Raw genomic sequence first — 21,982 nt, 5'->3', positions numbered from 1 at the left:
CTCTTTACTCTTCCCTGTCCTCTCCTCAAGCAGTAGGAAGTAGTCTCTCCTGCAGCTGCAAGCTGTGCTGCCTGGGATTGGGAGAGGGGCGGCGCAAGCACTCTGTTAGCCACCCTGGCAGGTGTCTCACTGGATGGCATGCCCCACAAGCCCCTAGCTCTGAGTCTAGCACAGGACTAGGCCTTACCTAGGAATTGTAGTCCCTGTGGCCTAGGCTGCCTTTCAAGTTTATTTAGAACCCCAGAGCACTGTAGCTGGTGGTGGCAAGCCTTGCTGAAACTCAAGTTCCAACCGCTGGGGTGTGTGTTTCCCCTGTAGTTACGGTTGGTCTAAATGCTTTTTTTTTTTTTTTTTTTTTTTTTGAGACGGAGTTTCACTCTTGTTGCCCAGGCTGGAGTGCAATGGTGCGATCTCCGGCTCACTGCAACCTCCGCCTCCTGGGTTCAAGCAATTCTCCTGCCTCAGTCTCCCGAACAGCTGGGATTACAGGCATGTGCCACCACAGCCGGCTAATTTTGTATTTTTAATAGAGACGGAGTTTCTCCATGTTGGTCAGGCTGGTGTCGAACTCCCAACCTCAGGTGATCCGCCCACCTCGGCCTCCCAAAGTGCTGGGATTACAGGGATTACAGGTGTGAGCCACTGTGCCCAGCCCTAAATGCTTCTTTCACAGGCATCAGCTGAGCTCTTCCTGGTGTTGCTATCTTCTGTGACAAGAAGGCACTGAGTTCCAGCACAGTCTCAATCACTGTGCCATCCCTCCCACAAGCGACAGATTCTCAGTGCCATACCGCCATTGCCGGCTGATGGAGGAGGGGTGGCATCAGCAATTCCAGACTGTCTTTCCTGCCCTCTTCAGTGCCTCTTTCAGTGACTAAAAGTTAAAACTGGGTACTGTGGTCATTCACCTGATTTTTGGTTCTTATGAAGTTGCTTTTTTGTGTAGATAGCTGTTAGATTTGGTGTTCCTGCAGGGAGGATGATTTGTGGAGGCTTCTATTGGCCATCTTGCTCTGCCTCCCTTCTCAAACATTCCAATGCCAATACATTTAAAATGTAAATACATTTTAAAATGTAAATGAAATAGACAAATTCTTGCGAAAACATATGTTACCAAATTGATACAAGAAGAAATAAAAATCGGAATAATCTTTTTTATGTTTAGAAGTTGAATGCATAATTGAAAAACTTTACATGTTAGAAGCCTCTTCTGGTATCTGATAATTTGAGGTTGTCTGCTTCAAGCCTGTAATCCCAGCACTTTGGGAGGCCGAGACAGGTGGATCATGAGGTCAGGAGATCGAGACCATCCTGGCTAACACGGTGAAACCCCGTCTCTACTAAGAAATACAAAAAACTAGCCGGGCGAGGTGGCGGGCGCCTGTAGTCCCAGCTACTTGGGAGGCTGAGGCCGGAGAATGGCATGAACCCGGGAGGTGGAGCTTGCAGTGAGCTGAGATCCGGCCACTGCACTCCAGCCTGGGCTACAGAGCGAGACTCCGTCTCAAAAAAAAAAAAAAAAAAAAGAAAGAATGGGACATTATCATGTTGAATGAACACAATAAGAATACTGGTGATGGTTGACTGTGGTCTTCAATGTAGGTTACCTGGCTAGGCTGTTCGTTTAAGAAACATTCAGCTTGATTATGTATTTCTTCTTGACCTGCTTCTTCCTGTGTCCTTCCTGGAAGATAAAGGGCTGGCTCTAGTATTCTAGGAATTAAAAGGGAAAAGAAGCCCCAGGGAATCTGAGCATCCAGTATTCATGCATTCACTTAATCCCCCTGATTTCAGCGTGGTAACTTTGGCCCTAACAGGGCCTGGCATTTCCCACTCTAGGGATTTCTGCATTTTCCTCTCCAGGCTGTATTCAAGGTAGGCAATGCGTAGTTTGTGGGGTGGGGGAGAAGATCTAGAATTCTGTTTTTTAAGCCAAGTTTTAATGATCTTTAACACTGCCCTACTTGCCCCACTTTCAGAAGTATCTAGGACCTTCATTCCCAAGATTTAGGGGTATTGTGCAGTGTATGTCTGGTTGATTCTTAGCTTTTCCCCCTGCCAATTTAGGATCAGGTTTCTTCTGTATGCTAAGTCTACTACCAGTGGTCCATATGTTTTCTAACTCCCACAATTGTGTTGTCATTTTCCCTTCCCCTCTTTGTTTCCACACTTGGGGGCTTATGTCTTTAAAAAGTAAATTCCTTTACTGCTGTTTTAGTGAGGTTTTGAGAAGAAGGCAAATGAAATCTGTATATTTAGTACATCAAATTTACTTCCAAATCTTCTCCCTATGTTAGTTGGAATATTTTCAACTATAGGAAAGACAGAAATGAATAATAGCAACTGGCCCAGTTAAAAGTCAAATAGGAATTTTCAGGGCCTTCAAAGTTTTAACATCTGTGCATCAGTCATTCAAAATGGGAAATGGTCAACCAGACGTCATAATTCAATTCCAGGACATTTTAACTTTTCAAAGTATTTTATGTAATTTTTCTAATGTTATATTTAGCACCATGCATTTTCAGAATGCAGTATAGAGCTGTATTACTTATCCACTTAATAGACAGTAAACTAAGTCAAGGTTAGTCTGTGATTTAATAGCTGGTGAGTAGCCAAGTATTGATTAAGATTTTTCTATTAAAATTTAGTTAGTTCAGGTGCAGGTGCAGTGGCTCATGCTTATAATCCTAGCACTTTGGGAGGTCAAGACAGGAGGATTGCTTGAGGCCAGGAGTTTGAGACTGGCATGGGCAATATAGTGAGACCGCCATCTCTACAACTTTTTTTTTGAGACAGGGTCTCACTTTGTCACCCAGGCTGGAGTGCAGTGGCACAATCTTGGCTCACTGCAGCCTCGACCTCCCAGGTTCAACTGATCCTCTTGCCTCAGCCCCCGAAGTCACTGGGACTACAGGCGTGCACCACCACGCCCAGAAAATTTTTGTATTTTTTTGTAGAGATGAGGTTTCGCCATGTGGCCCAGTCTAGTCTTGAACTCCTGAGCTCAAGTGATTCACCTGCCTCGGCCCCAAAGTGCTAGGATTACAGGCATGAGCCACCTTGCCTGGCTTCCTATACAAAACAATTTTAAAAGTAAAAAATCAGTTGGGTGTGGTGATGCATGTCTGTAGTCCCAGTTTCTTGGGAGCCTGAGGTGGAAGGATTAGTTGAGCCCAGAAGGTCGAGGTTGCAGTGAGCCATGATCCCACCACTGCACTCCAGCCTGGCCAATAGAGGAAGATCCCATCTCAAAAAAGAAAAAAAAAAAATTGGTTAGATTAAAATTGTTGATATTTTTCTAAGGAATAATTCAGACTGCGTGGCCTACTTGTAAGCAAAAACAAATATCTTCACTTTTTTTTTTTCCTGTATGACTCAACCTTAACTAATCACAATGTAAACAGAGGATAATTGTGAAGGAGGTATTTAAAAGGTGGTTGCTTATAGTCTATCATAATCTATACTATTATATTAACCAAGGTTAAATGTGTTTCAGGGGCTTGTAGTCATGTCTACAGATCTTGAAGAAGTGGTTAGCAGCATTTTGAATGTCAAAATTCCAGAAATGTGGATGCGTAAATCCTACCCAAGCCTTAAACCACTTGGCAGCTATGTGAATGACTTCCTTGCAAGACTAAAATTCTTGCAGGTAAGTTCATCCGAATGACCGTATATTGTTAAGTTTCTCCTGGTTTCATTTTCTTCTTCAGAATGCTTACTGTAATGGGTATTTCTCTCTAGTTTTTCTGTGCCTCCCAAGCACAACTCAGCACTACTTAATATTTCATGTAATGTATGTAACTGCTACACCGAACTGTCAAAAAGCTAGTACTAAATGAAGGGAGAAAACATCTAGCTATGTTGGTTTTTCCACTAAGTATTTAACATTAAAATAGATACCTACAGCAGAACATCTTAGAAAGCCAGTCAAGCGACCAGTGAGGGGTATTAGAGCTTCATTGCCCAGCACTTTTCTAGGTCGTGAAATCACTAGATTGCTGGTTCAGCCCAAGTCAGTAATGACCTCAAAGGCTAATTGTCTTAGAAATGTTGAGTGGGCAGAAGCCTATCTACTAATTGTCTGGTAATATTGGTGCTTAACTATGTTCTTATTAACAATTGTACCTTTTAGAAATATGGATTCATTTCCTAGATTCTGTATATAATGTGTCAAAAACTGCCTATGAAGAAATTTCTGCAGGGATAAAATGGTTAAACTCCCTTTTGATAATACAGGCCCTTTGTTTGCTACAGTCAATACTAAGGAACTAAGATTGTTTTTGAAGTTATACCTTGGGCTCTTATAGGGAAAAGCTTTTCAAACTCATGTCTTCAGATTTGCTTCTCTAATTTACTATCTAGTTAAAGTTGGTATTCAACTGACTTACCATTAGAATATATGTTATGAACAGAGAATTAAAGTATCTTGATATTTCTAAAGGCCTTAAGGTCTCACTACCCTGCTTCTTCCAGGAATTTCTTATACAATATTGTGTTCCTATATGTTGAATTTTACTGTGTTTTAGTGAAGTAGGAAGAAAAACTTCCAAAACAACCTTCTGTTGGGTACTAATGACTAATTAGAGAGAGAAAAAAAGTGAAAAAAAAACCAGAACCATCAGACCAGACTTTATGGGGATCTCTTCTTCCGTTCAACTATATAACATGATATATTGTGTAACAATGCATATCAGATATTCAGTATTGTAGGGAGCCTTTCTGAAAGAATGACGTATAAAACAGACATTTGTTTGCATTAATGCACATTGTAATTTCCAAGCTGATATGATAGGTATGAAATTGAAGTCAGGACAAACACCGAATATGCCACCTGTTTTTAAACCTTGCGAGTATGGCTTGTTATTACCCAGAGGTCATTTATTAGTTCATCTAAAAGATAATAAGTGTCTTTGGATAAATTTTATTAAGTAGTGTTGTATTCAGAAGTTGAAAGGCTCTCTAGGTGTGGTGGCTCACGCCTGTAATCCCAGCACTCTGGGAGGCTGAGGAAGGCATATTGCTTGAGTCTAGGAGTTCAAGACCAGCCTGGGCAAAATAGCAAAACCCCTTCTCAACTAAAAACACAGAAAAATTAGCCAGGTGTGGTGGTGTGTGCCTGTATTCCCAGCTACTTGGGAGGCTGAGGTGAGAGGCTCGCCTGAGCCCTGCCTGGGCAACCAGAGTGAGACTGTCTCAAAAAAAAAAAAAAAAAGTTGAAAGGCGCTACTGTTAGCCCACTTGTGTTTTACACCCTAGCAATGGTACGAGGTTGGTCCTCCTCCAGTCTTCTGGCTTTCTGGCTTCTTCTTCACACAAGCCTTCCTGACTGGTGCCCAGCAGAACTACGCCAGGAAATACACAATTCCTATTGATCTTCTTGGGTTTGACTATGAAGTGATGGAAGACAAAGAATACAAGCATCCTCCTGAGGATGGTGAGTGAGTGACAGAATAAGTCGGCTCATATCTGGGCACTGAACAAAAACATGACATTCTAGCTTACTTTCCTCAGCTGTTAAAAAAGTAATAAACATGAATGTAATTTACCCTAAATGCTGGAGAAAAAAATTATTGAGATACAAAGAGCAAATGAGTGAGCCAGGGGGAAAGAGAGAGAGAAGGAGTAAGGGGGAATGATCAAGCAAATAAGGGAGGAAAATGATAACAGCAGATGAATCTGGGTAAAGAATATATGTCGTTTATACTTTTTTGCAAAATTTTATAAGTTAGAAGTTATTCCTAAAGTATTAAGAAGGTAATCATCAAATTAACAGCACATGGGATAATCAGCCATAATCTTATGTTGACTGTGGGGACTTGACATGTACAGCATTGAAAAGAAGGTTTTAGGCCGGGCGCGGTGGCTCAAGCCTGTAATCCCAGCACTTTGGGAGGCCGAGACGGGCGGATCACGAGGTCAGGAGATCGAGACCATCCTGGCTAACACGGTGAAACCCCGTCTCTACTAAAAATACAAAAAAAACTAGCCGGGCGAGGTGGCGGGCGCCTGTAGTCCCAGCTACTCGGGAGACTGAGGCAGGAGAATGGCGTAAACCTGGGAGGCGGAGCTTGCAGTGAGCTGAGATCCGGCCACTGTACTCCAACCTGGGCGGCAGAGCGAGACTCCATCTCAAAAAAAAAAAAAAAAAAAAGAAAAGAAGGTTTTTCCTGGTCCCTTGAAGTGTATACCTTTGTAGAATCCTAAAATATGTATTCTTTCCTGTTATATATATGTCATTCCAAAACTTGGAGCTTACCATTCCAAAACTTACACCTAATAGAAACATTTGCTTTGTGGTTGAAGGATTGTGAGGAAATCTTTATTTTCTCAATGATTGTCTACACTTTATGGCTACCCTGATGTTTTATTTCAAATTTAGTGGACAAGACCACTATTTTAAATGTTATTTTTTAAATGCTACAGATTACAGAATTTTACCAAAATTGTCTTTATATAAATGACATTAATCTCTAAGTGACTGTTAATGTGTACTGCTTTAACTAATGTGTTGAAGACAACTTCCTTATTCATCACTGAATGATGGATTCACTGGCTCACTCTTCTGTCAGGCACTGGAGATATCAACAGGGTACAGTTTAGGATCTTGTCCCTCAACTAATTTATACTGTGGTGGAAGACACTAACAAGTAGATATGTAATCACAACAGTGTATGATAATCACATTAGTGTGCCAAGAAGTTTTATTTTAAATTGATGTCACAAATCTCAAGATGGTTTGTAACACTATGAAGCAATCCCACTACTATTCCCGGGGATGTCTGCTTTCCTCCTGTCAAAACAACCACTTATGCCCTCTTTGCCCTTCCTTCTGCTCCCACATCTCACCTTATCCTTCATGGAAAAAAATTAAAAGCCATCTGAAGAGAGCTTTTAGCACCACTGACTCACTGCATTTGTCAACGTCTGTACCCTTGAGGAATCTAGATCCCATTTTCTTTTTCCTTCTCAAGGGCTTTGCTCCTTTAATTGTGCCCTCTCTTTCAGGAATAAATGATTTCTCTCATTAATAAATAATTCCTGTCAACCTACAACATGCTCTAGAATCTCTCATCTTAAATCAACCATTTCAATTGTCTTTCTACATCCCCCTCAGCTGCTGTCCCGGATCTCCGCTACCATTATAGCAAACTTTCTCAAAAGAATTGTCTTTACATGCTGTCTGCAGGTTCTCACTTCCTATTTGTTGTCTACCTTTCATCCTTTCTAATCAACTGATGCTGTTCTTTTCAGAGTTAGCGATGGCTTCCATGTTGACAAATCCCATGAATTCTCTTCTGTCTTCATCTTAATTTCTTAGTGATTTTTACCACTTGCCATCTTCATCTTTCTAGAGACATGCTTCTCTGTTTCCAGGACATCACCCTCTCCTGATTTTCCTTATCTCATTGGCCACATTCATGCAGGTTGGCTGGTTTAGGCTCCCCTAATATTACAGTTTCCAAGGACTCAGTCCTGGGACTTTCTTTTTTCTGATAGCATCCTAGCCCCAAGTGACCTTATTCTTTTTTGTATCTTTTAAACATTAACTCTGCTTAAGTCCTCCAAATGTAAATCTCTGAATCTTCAATCTAGATCTTTCCTCTAAGATCAGACCTCCATACCCAATTGCCAACCTGAAATCTCCACTTTGGTATCTCCTGAATATGTAAAATGAGACATTTCCATAAATGGCACCACCATCCAGACAGAAACCCAGGAATTCTTCATTCTTCTGCTCCCTCATCTGTTCATATCAAGGGCAGTTGCTCACCTATCATCCTACTGTCAGCACAACTTTTTTATTTTTTTTGAGACAGGGTCTCACTTTGTCACCCCGGCTACAGTGCAGTGGTGTGATCTTGACTTACTGCAGCCTTGACCTCCTGGGCCCAAGTGATCCTCCCACTCAGCCTCCTGAGTACCTGGGACCAGAGGCGTGCGCCACCATGCCCAGCTAATTTTTTCATTTTTTGTATAGACAGGGTCTCCCTGTGTTGTCCAGGCTGTTCTTGGCCTCCTGAGCTCAAGGAATCCACTCATCTTGGGCTCCCAAAGTGCCGGGATTACAGGCGTGAGCCACTGCACCTGGCCCCACCACCTTTTTTATCTTGCCTTCTCCTCTAGCCTTTATCCTGTCTCCCTACTGTCATTACCCACTTATTGCCTTTAATTTGTATAGAAGCCACAGAATTTTTTAAAAAATGAAAATAGATTATATCAGCTTTTGGTCTCCATTGAAAACCCAGACAACTAAATACGTTTTTTCCCTTTGTGGTTTGAATAAAATCCAGACCCCTTATGGTGACAATGAGGCCTGGCGTGTTCTAGCCACCACCCACCCATACAAGCTCATCATGTGCCATTATGCTCAGGTCACACTAACCTCCTGACAGTTTCTAGAACAGCTCACATTCTTTTCTTTTGGGATCTTGGGAACACCACTTTCATCTGTTGGAGCCGCCCATTTCACCTTATTATCCCCTCTTGCAACTCTGCTTATTAACTTCAAAGCATCAGACTGTAATGATTTTATGTGTTTGTTTCTTTATATCTCTGTCCCTCACTACAGTACAGATACCAGAAGAGCAGTGACCTTGTTTGTCTGCACCATTCTTTCTTGAGTGCCTCTCAGTGTCTAGCACATAAAGGGCCCTCAAATGCTGCTGGGGAAATTCCAAAAATTATGCTACTGGAATCCACTAAAAATGTATGGACTCGAACCCAACCTTTTAAAGATACCTTTTATTCCACTCTCTAATACTTAAACAGTTTTATTGCAGAAACACATTTAAGAACAATGAATGCAAGGAATAAAGAATGATTGGGACATATGATATCTTAGAAATAATATTTTTCAGTGACAGATGCCTAACCTACCATTAATCTGACCATTTGTTCAAAATCTCTTTATTCTTAACATACTCAAAAGAAACTTTATCCCACTAGAGGCTTTTAAAATAAATAAATAAAACAAATACAGAAGGAAATTTAACAACCTTCTGCTAAGTTATTTATTGAATATAAGCTTTAACAAAATTTTTTCCCATACAGCTCACTATATTACATGTCATAAAATACACTAATAAATATGAGTTTGAGCCCCTGCCCTCATAAAATTAAAAGTATAGTTAGATAAATTTAGCAACATACCAGAAGGATAAATAATTTGGCTCAAATTAAGTATTTGGCAATGGAGGAAAGGAATGTTTAAGTTGGGTAAAAGCAAATCAAGGAAAGGGCACGGATACTTACCGTGGGGCTGCTCTGTACCACTGCTGGGATCCAGAGAATGCCCAGTCCATTACACTGAATCCTCACAGTACCCCTATGGCTCAGATACTACTATTACCGCCATTAGACAAGGTGGAAACTAAGGCTCAGGGGGGTTAAGTAACTTGCTGTAGGTCTCACAGCTAATAATGGACAGAGTTGAGATTCAGACTCAGGTCATCTGGCTCTCATGCTTAGCTACTGAGTATTTTGGTAGAAGTTTGAAAACATCACATTTCTCAAGGAATGTTTTCTTAAAGGAGTGATGGTTACTTCTTAAGTATTTAATTTAGATGCATGAATTTTTTTCTAGTTCTTTTCATATTATTATAATAGGCAGAAGGTGGCATTTGGGTTGAAGTTTGAGCAGCACTGATGATATCTTTTAAGGGTTTTATGTTTTTGAACTCAGCTAAAAGACTGAATTTATAAGCATTGCCAGAAGCTTCTGAACTAGCTAATACCCAAGATTAAACTATTGTGTTGCCCGTTATTATATACTGAACATAATTATTCTACAGGGTAGCTGATATTTCTTTTTACATTGATTTACTAATTTAATCCACAGAAGCTCTTATTAAAGAAGATCAAGTATTAAAAATCCAAAACTATCTTGAAAACAGTGGAGTAAAAATAAAGCACAACTTATTAAAGGATCCATAAAGCCCATTTAGTGTTCCAAGATCATACACTGAAGAGCAGTCATCAGCTAATTAAACTGTTTTACTGACTACCACAGTGTTGGCCCAGGCTTAATTTATAATAGCTGATAGATTTCTGCAAAATCTCAAACTTTATTATTTTATACACTTACCAACACACACATATGCATTTCACCAATAAGCATACATATCCACAAATTAGCCTTTTTGTCATCCTAGTTTTTTCCTTCTTACTTAGCTAATTATCAGAAAGAAAAAGAGAATCCATGGAATGATTTAGATAAATGGGTTTTTCCCCAAGGAATCAATTTCTCATAGGACCCTAGTGGGAGGGACATAAATCACACCTGAGAACAGCTTGGGATAGAAGCCAAGTTTCTTTTTTTTCCAATCTCTACCCCTTCACCATACTTTATAGATATTTTTGTATGTTCCTGTTTCTAGGTTCTGGGCCTCATAAAGATGTCATCCTTATATACCTAAGATTAAATTAAAATACAATGAAAAGGGGCACCTAAAGGCTACAATGCTGCTGAAAGTTTTTTAGTATTTGAAATCTGTATTAGTGAGGGTTCTCTAGAGGGACAGAACTAATAGGATATATGTATATATGGGAGGGAGTTTATTAAGGAGAATTGACTCACACGATCACAAGGTAAAGTCCCACGGGATAGGCTGTATGCAAGTTAAGGGGCAAGGAAGCCAGTAGTGGATCAGTCAGTCTGAGTCCCAAAACCTCAAAAGTAGGGAAGCAGACAGTGCAGCCTTCAGTCTGTGGCCACAGGCCCAAGAGCCCCTGGCAAACCACTAGAGTAAGTCCAGGAGTCCAAAACCCAGAGAACTTGGAGGCTGATGTTTGAGGGTGGGAAGCATCCAGCATGGGAGAAAGATGAAGGCTGGAAGGCTTAGCAAGTCTGCTCTTTCCAACTTCTGCCTGTTTTATTCTAGCTGCGCTGGAAGCTGATTAGATGGTGTCCACCCACATTGAGGGTGGGTCTGCCTCTCCCAGTTCAATTGACTCAAATGTTAATCTCCTTTGGCAACATCCTCACAGACACACCCAGGAACAATACTTTGCATCCTTCAATCCAATCAAGTTGACAATATTAATCGTTACAGGATCCTATATTATAGATGCAACTACCTAAGCTTCCTCTGATCTGAATTGCTAGGTACTACTAGGTGACTCAGTCACCAGTTGACAGCATTGCATAGCATGAAGGGAGGCAGAAAATAGTGAACGAGAGGGGAACTGGAAAAACTGTAGCTGACACTATGTGCTGATGACATCTCACAGATGGCAAAGGGCATCACTCATAGAGCAGGACAGCTATGAACAAGGACCTGTTAACATCTGTCATTTTCTATATATTCTATATATCTGTATCTTCATGGTCCTTACTAGCCATGAGAAATAAAAATGTATTTAAAGATTCTCACCTTATTTCCTATACAATTGATGGGTTGGAAAGAACTTTTATCCCTATCACCACTTTTCTAGGTGTTGACATGAACTCTTTGGTTTACTTTCTATGATATTATCACTCTTCCCAAATGAGGAATAACTAGTCTGATTGGTTAGAGGCAGAAATTTATTGGGCTATGCTTTCGAGTCAGTCAGGGAGGGTATTTAATACCAGGGAGGGTATTAAATAGCTCACTTGGACCTGTGTATAGGTTCTCTTTCTTTTCCATTGTATTTCATACTATAAAGTTCTCCTTCTTTGCCCTATCCCCACCTGTTTTGGTGACTGGTGGACTGGCCTTAGAGCTGGCCACAGAGGTAAAGACGCAGAATGCGCTCTACAGACCCATCTCTTCCCTCACGCAGGTCCACCCCTCCATTGCCCCGGGCTCAAGGTCCATTTTGCAATCCAGCTTTACCAGAGTTATACATTGGCAGTTATTGGACAAGTGCTTTGTCAATTAATAGAACTGATACTGTATTCCAACGTATTCTTCCCATCAGTTAAAACCCAGAGAAGAGAAAGGGTCTTTCCCCAACTCCATCATTAAACTATCCACATGTGGCCATTTAAATTTAACTATAATTAAAATAAAATTTAAAATTCAGTTATTTGGTCACACCAGCCACATTTCAAGTGTTCAACTTACTAATACCAGCCTCTTGTAGCTAGTGGCTACCATATGGGACAACACATAGAACATTTCCATCATTGCAAAAAGTCCTATTGGACAGCACTGCTGAAGTAGATTTTCATATACAACTCTACAAAAATGTAAAGCCAAAGAAAGTAACTCATGTTTCACTGATTGCCTAATTTGTACTCTTTAGCTGTTAGTGTACAACATCACTTTCTAGAGAGAGTTCATCACGTGTCTTTCATCATCAACAGACTAAGGAGAGCTCTTGGCAGTAAGAATAAATTCTAAAAGGGGAGGAGCAATTTAATTCTTACGACATTAGAGATCTACAGAAGGGTACTTTGTTCATATGCTGCCCACTGGCCACCACTCGATCCCTATTACCTTTATTAAGAACTATTTTTCCCCCTAGATTTCACAGCTTCTGAAAACACAGTATAATTATTGACTAATTAACAATGTAAATTTGGTAACGTTCACACACACTGAGAACTTCCCATAGACTCATTTAAAATTTCTTTCCTCTTTCGTCTTCCACACCTAATTTTACTATTGCATTATTTCACTAGGCAAAGTTTCAATGTTCTTGAAATATGGATGTTAAAACACTCAGGAGATTGCTTTCATTGGAGAACAAGTCTTAGGCTGCAAATCTAGTATCACCTGCATAGTACTTACATTAGAAATTTCAGATTCAGAACTCAATCAAAATGCATATATAAAGTGTTATATTAATGTGTTTCTTTTATATTTAGGTGTTTTCATTCATGGATTATTTCTGGATGGAGCTTCCTGGAATAGAAAGATCAAGAAACTTGCAGAATCGCATCCCAAAATTCTTTATGATACAGTGCCTGTGGTTAGTAAATTCTAATTATATATACATGTGGAATTATTTTATACATATTTTATATATAAAATAGACCCCATCTTGTATGTATATATGCGTGTGCATATGTATATATATAAACAAACACATATACAGTCAATTCTTGTTATTCATGGGAATTACGTTGTATAAAGTTGCTTCCAACATTGAATTAGCAACTACTGAACCATTGCTCCTGGGGAAATAAATACAGGGTTATTTCTTTGGTCACAACATTTTTGTTAGCTGATCAATAAATAACCTTATTTGTGTCTGTTTAAAGACACCTTATTTAATATACAATGTTGAGTCATTAACATTAACTCACGGACAAAATTCTATGAGCTTCGTTGAGACATGAGCTAATATTTTCTCTACGAGGCGTATCAGCCTTCTTGCACTTAGCATTGGCCGGGCGCGGTCGCTCAGCACTTTGGGAGGCTGAGGCGGGTGGATCACCTGAGGTTGGGCATTCGAGACCAGCCTGACGAACATGGTGAAACCCTGTCTATACTAAAAATACAAAAATTAGCCGGGCGTGGTAGCAGGTGCCTGTAATCCCAGCTACTTGGGAGGCTGAGGGAGGAGAATCGCTTGAACCCAGGAGGTGGAGGCTGCGGTGAGCTGAGATCACACCACTGCACTCCACCCTGGGCAACAAGAGCGAAACTCCGTCTCAAAAAAAACAAAAAAAAACAGCACTGCGTTACACATGGGGGTCATTTTAAACAGTGAAATCGCCAACAAAAACACAGAAATGTGAAAACTCTGGTACTAAATAGGCCATGAAAAAGGATACTAGTTTACGGTTATGAGGTGAAACAAGAAAGCAGAGCCTCTCACCTGGTTCAACCTGAGCTGGGAAAGTGTGTTGGATGACACAAATCTTTAATGCTCTGCAAATGTCCACCAAGGAGCATGACAATGCTGCCAACTGATTTTAGGATTAGTAATAAACTTTGGTGAGCAGGCAAATTTGGAAATGTGGAATCCACAAATAGTGAGGTCAACTGTATATACATTCACACACGTGTTCATTATATATTTTTTCGTACACTTTGACTTGAAAATGTGAAACTTGCATATTAAAAGATTTTGAAAACCATCAATTTAAAAAGCTACATTTCCTAGGCACCTATCTCCAGCATTGGCAGATTAAGCTTTATAAAATATAATTAAGCTTCCCTCTATAACTGCATCATGAGAAAATGGCTTAAGAAAACAGCAGTTTGAAGGGTAGGTCTGGGATGCTGTGATAAAATATAGGCAGTGGGATTTATGTGAATTCTGTTTGCAGGATTCTGGCAGCAGCTCAAAGACAGGTAAAAAGCCCTTCAGAGCAGCTGTAACAGGATCAGTGAGGGGTCAACTGACAGCCAATTGTGAGAAAGCTGTCATATATTTTAAAATGCCATGGGCACAAAAGTTTAAAATACAAGACCCAAATTGAAAGTTGCAAGGACAAGTAAATGCAATTTCAGGAGCTGATCGAAATTGAGTCTTTCACATGGAAACTCTTAAGTAGCTTGCAGTGTGTGCAAAAATAAATTAATATATAAACTGATAATGGTTCTCCTGAATAAGGAGCTACTTAGAAATAAAAATTCTCATTAGAAAAATCCCCTGGGGTTGAAATGAAATCTGAGTTCGGAAGAGTGCTTTGAGTCTTATGTTGTAGTTAATATTTCAGAAACTGCCTTGTGGGATCCCCCCTTATGAAAATCTGGATTCCACAATTAAGTGGGAGAAATAGAGAAACTCGCATCCTTATAAGCTCCTTGAACAATCTGTGTTTTGACCAGAGAAACCTAAAAGAGGGGTCTGAACATTGGGGCTGTCAAGTCCTATCATCTCGAGGATTGCTATTACTTCTACTCCAGAAAAATAAATTGAATTAAATTCTAAAATATCTTTATGAACATGGTTTGTTCTTACTCTTACATTCAAAGATCAAATTGCCTCAAAATCTTATTTTTAAGACTGGTGAGGTCCAATAATAAATTGTAGGAACTTGGTTAATGACTAAAAAGAATGGGGTATAGATTGTGGTTATAAAGGAATGCAATTATATTTTAAACAGCATAATATATATAGTATCTCCTTTATAATAGTCTCCTAAAATGGGAAGGTTTTCTAGTCATACAGTTGTTGATAAAAATCCCTTCAGCATTTTTTTGGGACTGGCTTTCAATTAATATAAAGGCACATGATTCTGAGTATCAGTGTGGCAATTCTCTCCTTTGAAAGTATGTCTGGGTTTTTTTTTTTTTTTTTTTTATCATTGTAAGTACTAAAAGTCATTTCCCAGGTAATTGTGGTTGAGAGAGGAATAGTTAGAAAATATGCTTTTAGACAGAGTAGGCGAAAACTATTTTGTCTCAGTTATGAGAGTTCTATAAAATGTTCTGAGCAATCACAGCACCGCTGGTGAAAATAAATCTGTTTGGGCCACAGAAATTTGCATACATAACCTTACTCTGAGACTACGATAGTAGGCTCAAATACATGTATATTTAACAGCCTTGACTTAAAGAGATGTTATGTATTTTCTTCCAGATGTGGCTAAAGCCCTGTAAGAGGGCAGATATTCCGAAACGGCCAAGTTATGTTGCTCCATTGTATAAGACAAGTGAGAGGAGAGGAACATTATCCACCACTGGCCATTCCACAAATTTTGTGATTGCCATGACTCTTCCCTCTGACCAACCCAAGGAACACTGGATTGGACGAGGTGTGGCACTGTTATGTCAACTTAATTCATAACCAGAAGACGTCATTTCCTTGTTCCTATTTCTTGTTGGATGGCTGAGTAGGAAGCATATTTTACTACTTAAACATTTTTTTTTTGGTTTAAATACATTTGACTAAAGTTATAATTATGAATTTACTTATGAGCAAATGCAGATAAACTTAATATGATTCATACTTAAATGTAAGGAAATGTTCTGAAATAAAGACTAAAGAAAACACATTGGCATATTTGCTCTCTCTGAGTAACTTTATTTTGGAGGAGTTCCATAAGCATTAGGAACATACATAAAATGACACACCACTGTTGACAATGAAAAAAAAAACAGCATTTGATATTTTCCAGCTTTTTAAGTTACAAAAAAATGATTCAGTTAAAACAAAACAAAAGTTTTAGATATTTTAGCAAGAATCACCTTGCAGGACCATAATCACATTTAAGCCACTGACTTTTATTGTTTGTTAATGGAAAAAATTCACACTGCATCTAGTTACTATAGTATTTCTAAGCATAATCACAGCTGATTGAATGCAATGTGATATATACCAAAATTCATATGGATGTCACACAGTGACAGCATTGTACAAGTAACATTAATGACCTCCAACAAACACACTTTAAATTAGACTGGTCAAGCTAAAAGGAATGTTGGAGCCAACAGAAATGTAGTGGAATTCAGATTGTCTAGTAAGACTTGAAACTATACATTAGAATGATGTGAAAACTAAATACTGGTGGAACCCTAATACTAGCAGCAACTGTTACAGCCCTCTTAAAAGATTTGTAAAATCTGGCAAATAAAGATAATACAATATTTGAGAGAATATAAAACTTTATATACTTCAGCATAACCCACTTGCTTTAAATCAGGTATTTTAAAACTGGGAGTATATTCCAGCTGTTGCTTTTATAAAAGTTCTAAAATGAAGCAGATTTAATGCTGGAATGCAGAATCCTATTTGGGTATAAAAACCCAAAAATGAACTATAAATGTATCTTGGTTCAGAAATCAAGATACATGAATCACTTGAAGTTGGCAGTACTAAATAAAATATCAGCACCTTTTAGCTAGGTTGCTTGAAGGGCCAAGCAATGAGATGAGGACTGTCCTAATTCAGTGCCCAGTGCTGAAAATAATCTATGTATAAAACTTCTACTTATTATAAGGAGGCCATGGAGTAAGTCAGAAATAATTTTTCAGATTCAAGCATAAATTAAAGAACACCTAAGCTCCCTTGCTTACAGCATACAGAAGAAACACTGGCAATAATCTGTAAATACCTGGATGCATGTGCTGCTCTCAGTTTTGTTTTTGTTTTAAAGTTCATAGAGTAGGAGGAAAGAAGAGTACTAAATGAAAATATTTTAGATGGAATGGAAAAGAGTTTGGCTCTTATATATTTGAACAATAAGATTGTTACAGCAGCTACACTGGTTGCCAAGCAGATTAAAACAAAGCTAGCTGCACATAGTTCAAATACAGTTTACCTGGCATAAATGAAGACCATGTGGCATAGGATGTAAACAGAAAGCTACATGCATATGACTAGTAATACAAATTATTAAGTAAAATTTCAGGATAAACATGGCTTGCACTTCTCACAAATCATTCACAATTAACGTTAGGAGAACAGGGCACCTAAAAAAGAGACTAACCTCTATCAGGCACCAACAGCATATCTTGGCACAAGATGATCAGGTGATTTCAGCTGAGTAATTTAAATGTGTCTTCCAAGTCACTTGGGTACCATGACAGCCATGGCAATAACGGAGTTTATCCTAGTCACTGTTCTAAATTGACACTTCAGGTACAGATTACAGACATGGTAAACTTTGATTTTCTGCTTTATGACCTTGTAGCCAGCCACGGCATATGCTCTTGGTTCCAATGCCAAACTGGTAAAGCAACGTGAACATTCAGAACTTACATTTCCCAATTAACTAGTTGGTACTGTTAAAATAGGAAAATCAACTATTTAAACCATGTTTGGTTCATTTCTTTGATATTTTCTAGAGAGTTACAATTGTTTAAAAAGAGAACATTGACCACATGCTCCAAACCCTCACCTCCCCCTACCAAAACAAAACAAAACAAAACAAAAACAAAATTAAAGTAAAAAACAAAACAAAACAGAAAGAACACCCCAACACCAAGTATTATAATAATACAAAGAACCATTATGAATCTTTCATTAAACCGAAGCTCACACAAACATACAATCACAAATTTCAGTAGTTTAGGCTGCAGGTTTAAACACTATGCAAATATATACAAAAATAGTAACTCTAGATTCAAGAATAAGGGCTTTTCCCAATGCTAAATTCATACTCTAATGCAGCCTGAGCTTTCCTCTAGTTCCTATGTCTACTTTATGCAGCTTCAAAGCTGTGTCAAGTTGATCCCTATCACCACATGTATATATGTAGCTGAATTAAAGAACACTACAATTCATTCTTAAAACACACAAAAAATGTCTCCCCAAAGTCCATTTAAAATATTTTTAAAGTTAAATGATTTTTTTTGGTTCGATCTCTATTTCTGCATAGCCACAGAAGTTTCTACTAATAAAGAGACTAGTGTTTTATATGATTATTTTGTGAAAAGTCTTAATCAAACATCAACACTGGTTCATGGAGTCCCATATTCTCCTCTCTTTATCACAAGCTTTTTATTTTTAAAAGACCCCTACGTGCAGGGAAAACAGTACTAAGCACCGGCCTTTTGTGGTTAGGCTCAAATCTACGAAACTTGTAAGTAGTGCAAGCCACTGACTTTCCTTTGAGCAACGTGCATACAGTACAAGGAACAGATGCAAAGCTGCATGGTAACGTTCTCGTAATCAACAGTGATTACTGGGAAAGGTCAAAACTGGATGTCAAACACAATTTTGTCTTCATAGAGGGCAATCACCAGCATAATGGCAAATCCAAACAGCAATCCTAAATTCTGAAGGATGAATTGCCCCACAGGACAAAAGCCATGTTCTTCATTGTCACCATCACCATGCAACATTTCTGGAAGCTAGAAAAACAAATCTTCACATTAAACTTTGTATAATACTTCTGCTCAAAAGTTTTTAAAACCATTTTCCTACTTAAGAAAATAAATCACTAAAGTGTAACTACAGACAAAATAATTATTTTATTGAACACAATGCTACCCACCAGATGTATTTTAGTCAAATACTGAAGAAATTTTATGCTTTCGCTAGTCATTAAGGAAATACTAACTCTGTTCCCTCCTCATCATCATCCCCCACAACAAACACTTAAAATATACACATTAGTCATTTTTCAACCAGTTACTATCCAATGACCTTATAAATTCTGACATTTTACTTTATGCTAAAGTATAAAAGCAACTTATTACCAATAAGACACTCAGAAAAAAAGATCACCACAATTCCCACATTTACTAATGTATCTTAAACTCACTAAGAAAGATTCTTGAGCTGGGCATGGTGGCTCATGCCTGGAAATCCCAGCACTTTGGAAGGCCGAGGTGGGCGGATCATGCGGTCAGGAGTTCGAGACTAGCCTGGCCAATATGGTGAAACCCATAAAAATAGAAAAATTAGCCAGGCGTGGTGGGGCGCACATGTAGTCCCAGCTACTCGGGAGGCTGAGGCAGGAGAATGATTTGAACCCAGAAGGCAGAGGTTGCAGTGAGCCGAGATCACACCACTGCACTCCAGCCTGGGCAACAGAGCAAAACTCCATCTCAAAAAAAATAAAAATAAAAATAAAAATTTAAAAAAAGGAAGATTCTTTTGGGAAATAACTAATTCAAAATGGTTTCACTTCTTCACTCTTTTCCACTTGAAATTCTCACTTCCCACTGCACATGACAGCAAAGAGATGCTTGGGGACAAATCCAAATCGCCATTCTATGCCCTTAAGCCACTGCTTTCATTCCAGTAACAGACACAGAAAATAACCTAGCAGAGCTATCCAGCATAACTAGTACCAAGTCATACACACTGCCCTCACAGTGTACTCTATTCTCTTAATATGGATAAAATGTCAAAATTCTGAAAATTGTCACATCTTTGAAGGCATAGTGCTTTGAAAAGTTTATACACGGCTGGGCGTGGTGGCTCATGCCTGTAATCCCAGCACTTTGGGAGGCCAAGGCAGGCAGATCAACTGAGGTTGGGAGTTTGAGACCAGCCTGACCAACATGGAGTAACCCCATCTCTATCAAAAATACAAAATTAGCTGGGTGTGGTGGTGCATGCCTGTAATCCTGGGAGGCTGAGGCAGGAGAATTGCTTGAACCCAGGAGGTGGAGGTGAGATTGCACCACTGTACTCCATCCTGGGCAACAAGAGCAAAACTCCGTCTCAAAAAAAAAAAGAAAAGTTTATATACTTCAATTTCTAAAGCATACCACATACTACTACATCTAAGAGTAATCTGTAGATTCAAAATATAAAAATTAAATTCCTCTAATTTGTCTAAGTAAATAAGATTTGTGGAAGAAATACATTTGCATCATTATAGGCATACATTCTTTCCACCCAAACCTAATCTAAAATTGTGAAAGAATTGCTACTTCCAATTTTTACTTTCACTTTTCTGCAAACATAGTTCAAATGTGCAATCAATATCTACAGAAAGATGACACTGATATGCTACTCTCTGGGACACTACGTTTTACTCCAAAACAGTATCTTGGTGCTTTGGGGTTTAGGGAGGAGAAATCTAGTGTTAAGTCACGTAATTCTTAATTCATACTTCTTCCTGTCTAGGAAGAAACATCATTATTTGTTATTAAATAATGGGTACAATTAATCCAACCACCATGCTCTGACGGTGCTACGGTATATTTTAGCCATCTTCTAAAGGTCATATTTAAGACCTACAGCATGCTATCATAAATTCTGTTTAAAAGTCTACAGAAATGGTATATAATAGCTAGTAAAGATTATTTTCTTGTCCAAACCATTCACAAAATCACTTTATCAAATCAACTAATGGTCTAAGAGTTGGCAAACCATACTGAATCTGGCCATGCCTATTCATTTACACATTGTCTGTGGCAGCCTTTGTGCTACAACAGCAGAGGCGCTGTCACAGGAACCACTCACTACAATGGCAGAGCTGAATAACTGTGACAGAAACCATATGGTCCCCAAAGCCTAAACCATTTACTATCTGGCCCTTCAAACTGACAGCTTCCTACATATGGTTCTAGTAAGAAGACTATTTTATTCTATCCTTTTTCCTCCTTCCCCCAAGTTTTTATTGTTACAAAGATTTTTCATTATGACTTTCCTTAAATACTTAAGCATAAACAATATGCAGGATGTTTTACAGAAATATGCCCACTAGATATATATACATACCAACTAGAATAGGAACTATAGCTTTGCCACATTTAATTCTAACCTGAATGTCAACACCCACACTGTTTGTCACAACCACAGCTAAGAGTCAATCAACACCTATGGGTATGGCCATACTTGTTTAAAATATTATACAAAATGCTTCAATACTGATTGATAAACAGCACCACTCAAAGTCCTCTACAACTGGATACTTCTACCTGGATATCCTATAGGTATCTCAAACTAAAACTTCTGGTACTGTTGATATCTTATTGAATGGCTTTAAATCAATAAAAGTCTTCCTCCACAGTGCCAAAGTGGTCTTTCTGAAACAAAAATGTGATCATGTCACTCTACTGCTTACACTTTTTAATGGCTCTCCAAAGTTTACAAGATAAACTCCCATCTTTTTGGTATGGCCTGTTGTGTGACTGTCAGGATATGGCCAACACCTACCTGATGACAATGTGGATCCATTTTTTCCTACTTTAACATTAGAAAATACCCAATTTCTGTGTCATTAAAATCTCACAAAATATATGTGGATGGTTTCTTCCCTTTCTCTTGAACATTTAGAGTGTTTCCAATATAATTATGACATTATAAATACTACTGCAAAGAACCAAGTAGTGAGGTTTTATATTTGTTTGTTTATCAGTAGTAGTCATGTTATTTCCTCAGAATATAGTCCTAGCTACAGACTTACTGTTCAAAGGAATGATGTTATAAATCATTCAGCTTCCTCATACGACCCTTCCCCTTGCTTCTAATAAACTCCATTCTTTAGAACTCAGCTCGGATTTTTTGACAGAAAAACTTTCTATTCCCCATCTTTTTTGCCGGCCTCTCTGTAGTTCCACAAACATGGTGCAAAACTCTATCATAACATGTATGAAAATAACTGTAATTAATGACTACTTTTCTTCTGCGTTAAACTATAAATCCTTTCTGTAAAGACTCATTCTTCTTGTATCTGTAAATTTCTAGTGTTACAGAT

At 38.6% G+C, this 21,982-nt stretch overlaps 2 protein-coding genes across 9 annotated transcripts in view; one reads left to right on the top strand and one right to left on the bottom strand.

The window, feature by feature from the left end:
• LOC105468290 (dynein axonemal heavy chain 7) overlaps positions 1–15,875 on the top strand; it is a 340,382-nt gene extending 324,507 nt beyond the window's left edge. For all 3 annotated transcript variants that reach the window (XM_071073104.1, XM_071073106.1, XM_071073105.1), the window contains 4 exons: positions 3,497–3,649; positions 5,257–5,434; positions 12,794–12,897; positions 15,463–15,875. In XM_071073104.1, coding sequence (XP_070929205.1) covers positions 3,497–3,649; positions 5,257–5,434; positions 12,794–12,897; positions 15,463–15,669 — 642 coding nt within the window. In that variant the 3' untranslated portion in view covers positions 15,670–15,875. The remainder of the gene's footprint in view (positions 1–3,496; positions 3,650–5,256; positions 5,435–12,793; positions 12,898–15,462) is intronic.
• Positions 15,876–15,881: 6 nt separating this feature from the next.
• LOC105468176 (solute carrier family 39 member 10) overlaps positions 15,882–21,982 on the bottom strand; it is a 164,543-nt gene continuing 158,442 nt past the window's right edge. For 4 of the 6 annotated variants that reach the window (XM_071073107.1, XM_071073109.1, XM_071073108.1 and 1 more), the window contains one exon: positions 17,836–18,677. In XM_071073107.1, coding sequence (XP_070929208.1) covers positions 18,519–18,677 — 159 coding nt within the window. In that variant the 3' untranslated portion in view covers positions 17,836–18,518. Of the gene's footprint in view, positions 18,678–21,982 lie in introns of all 6 variants that reach the window. The other 2 variants (XM_011718228.2, XM_011718227.3) reach the window with 1 other exon arrangement.

This window comes from Macaca nemestrina, chromosome 11 (assembly GCF_043159975.1).
Source record: "Macaca nemestrina isolate mMacNem1 chromosome 11, mMacNem.hap1, whole genome shotgun sequence".
NCBI lineage: Eukaryota > Metazoa > Chordata > Mammalia > Primates > Cercopithecidae > Macaca > Macaca nemestrina.
The sequence above is the reverse complement of the archived record's forward strand: the minus strand, read 5'-3'. Positions and strand labels throughout refer to the sequence as shown.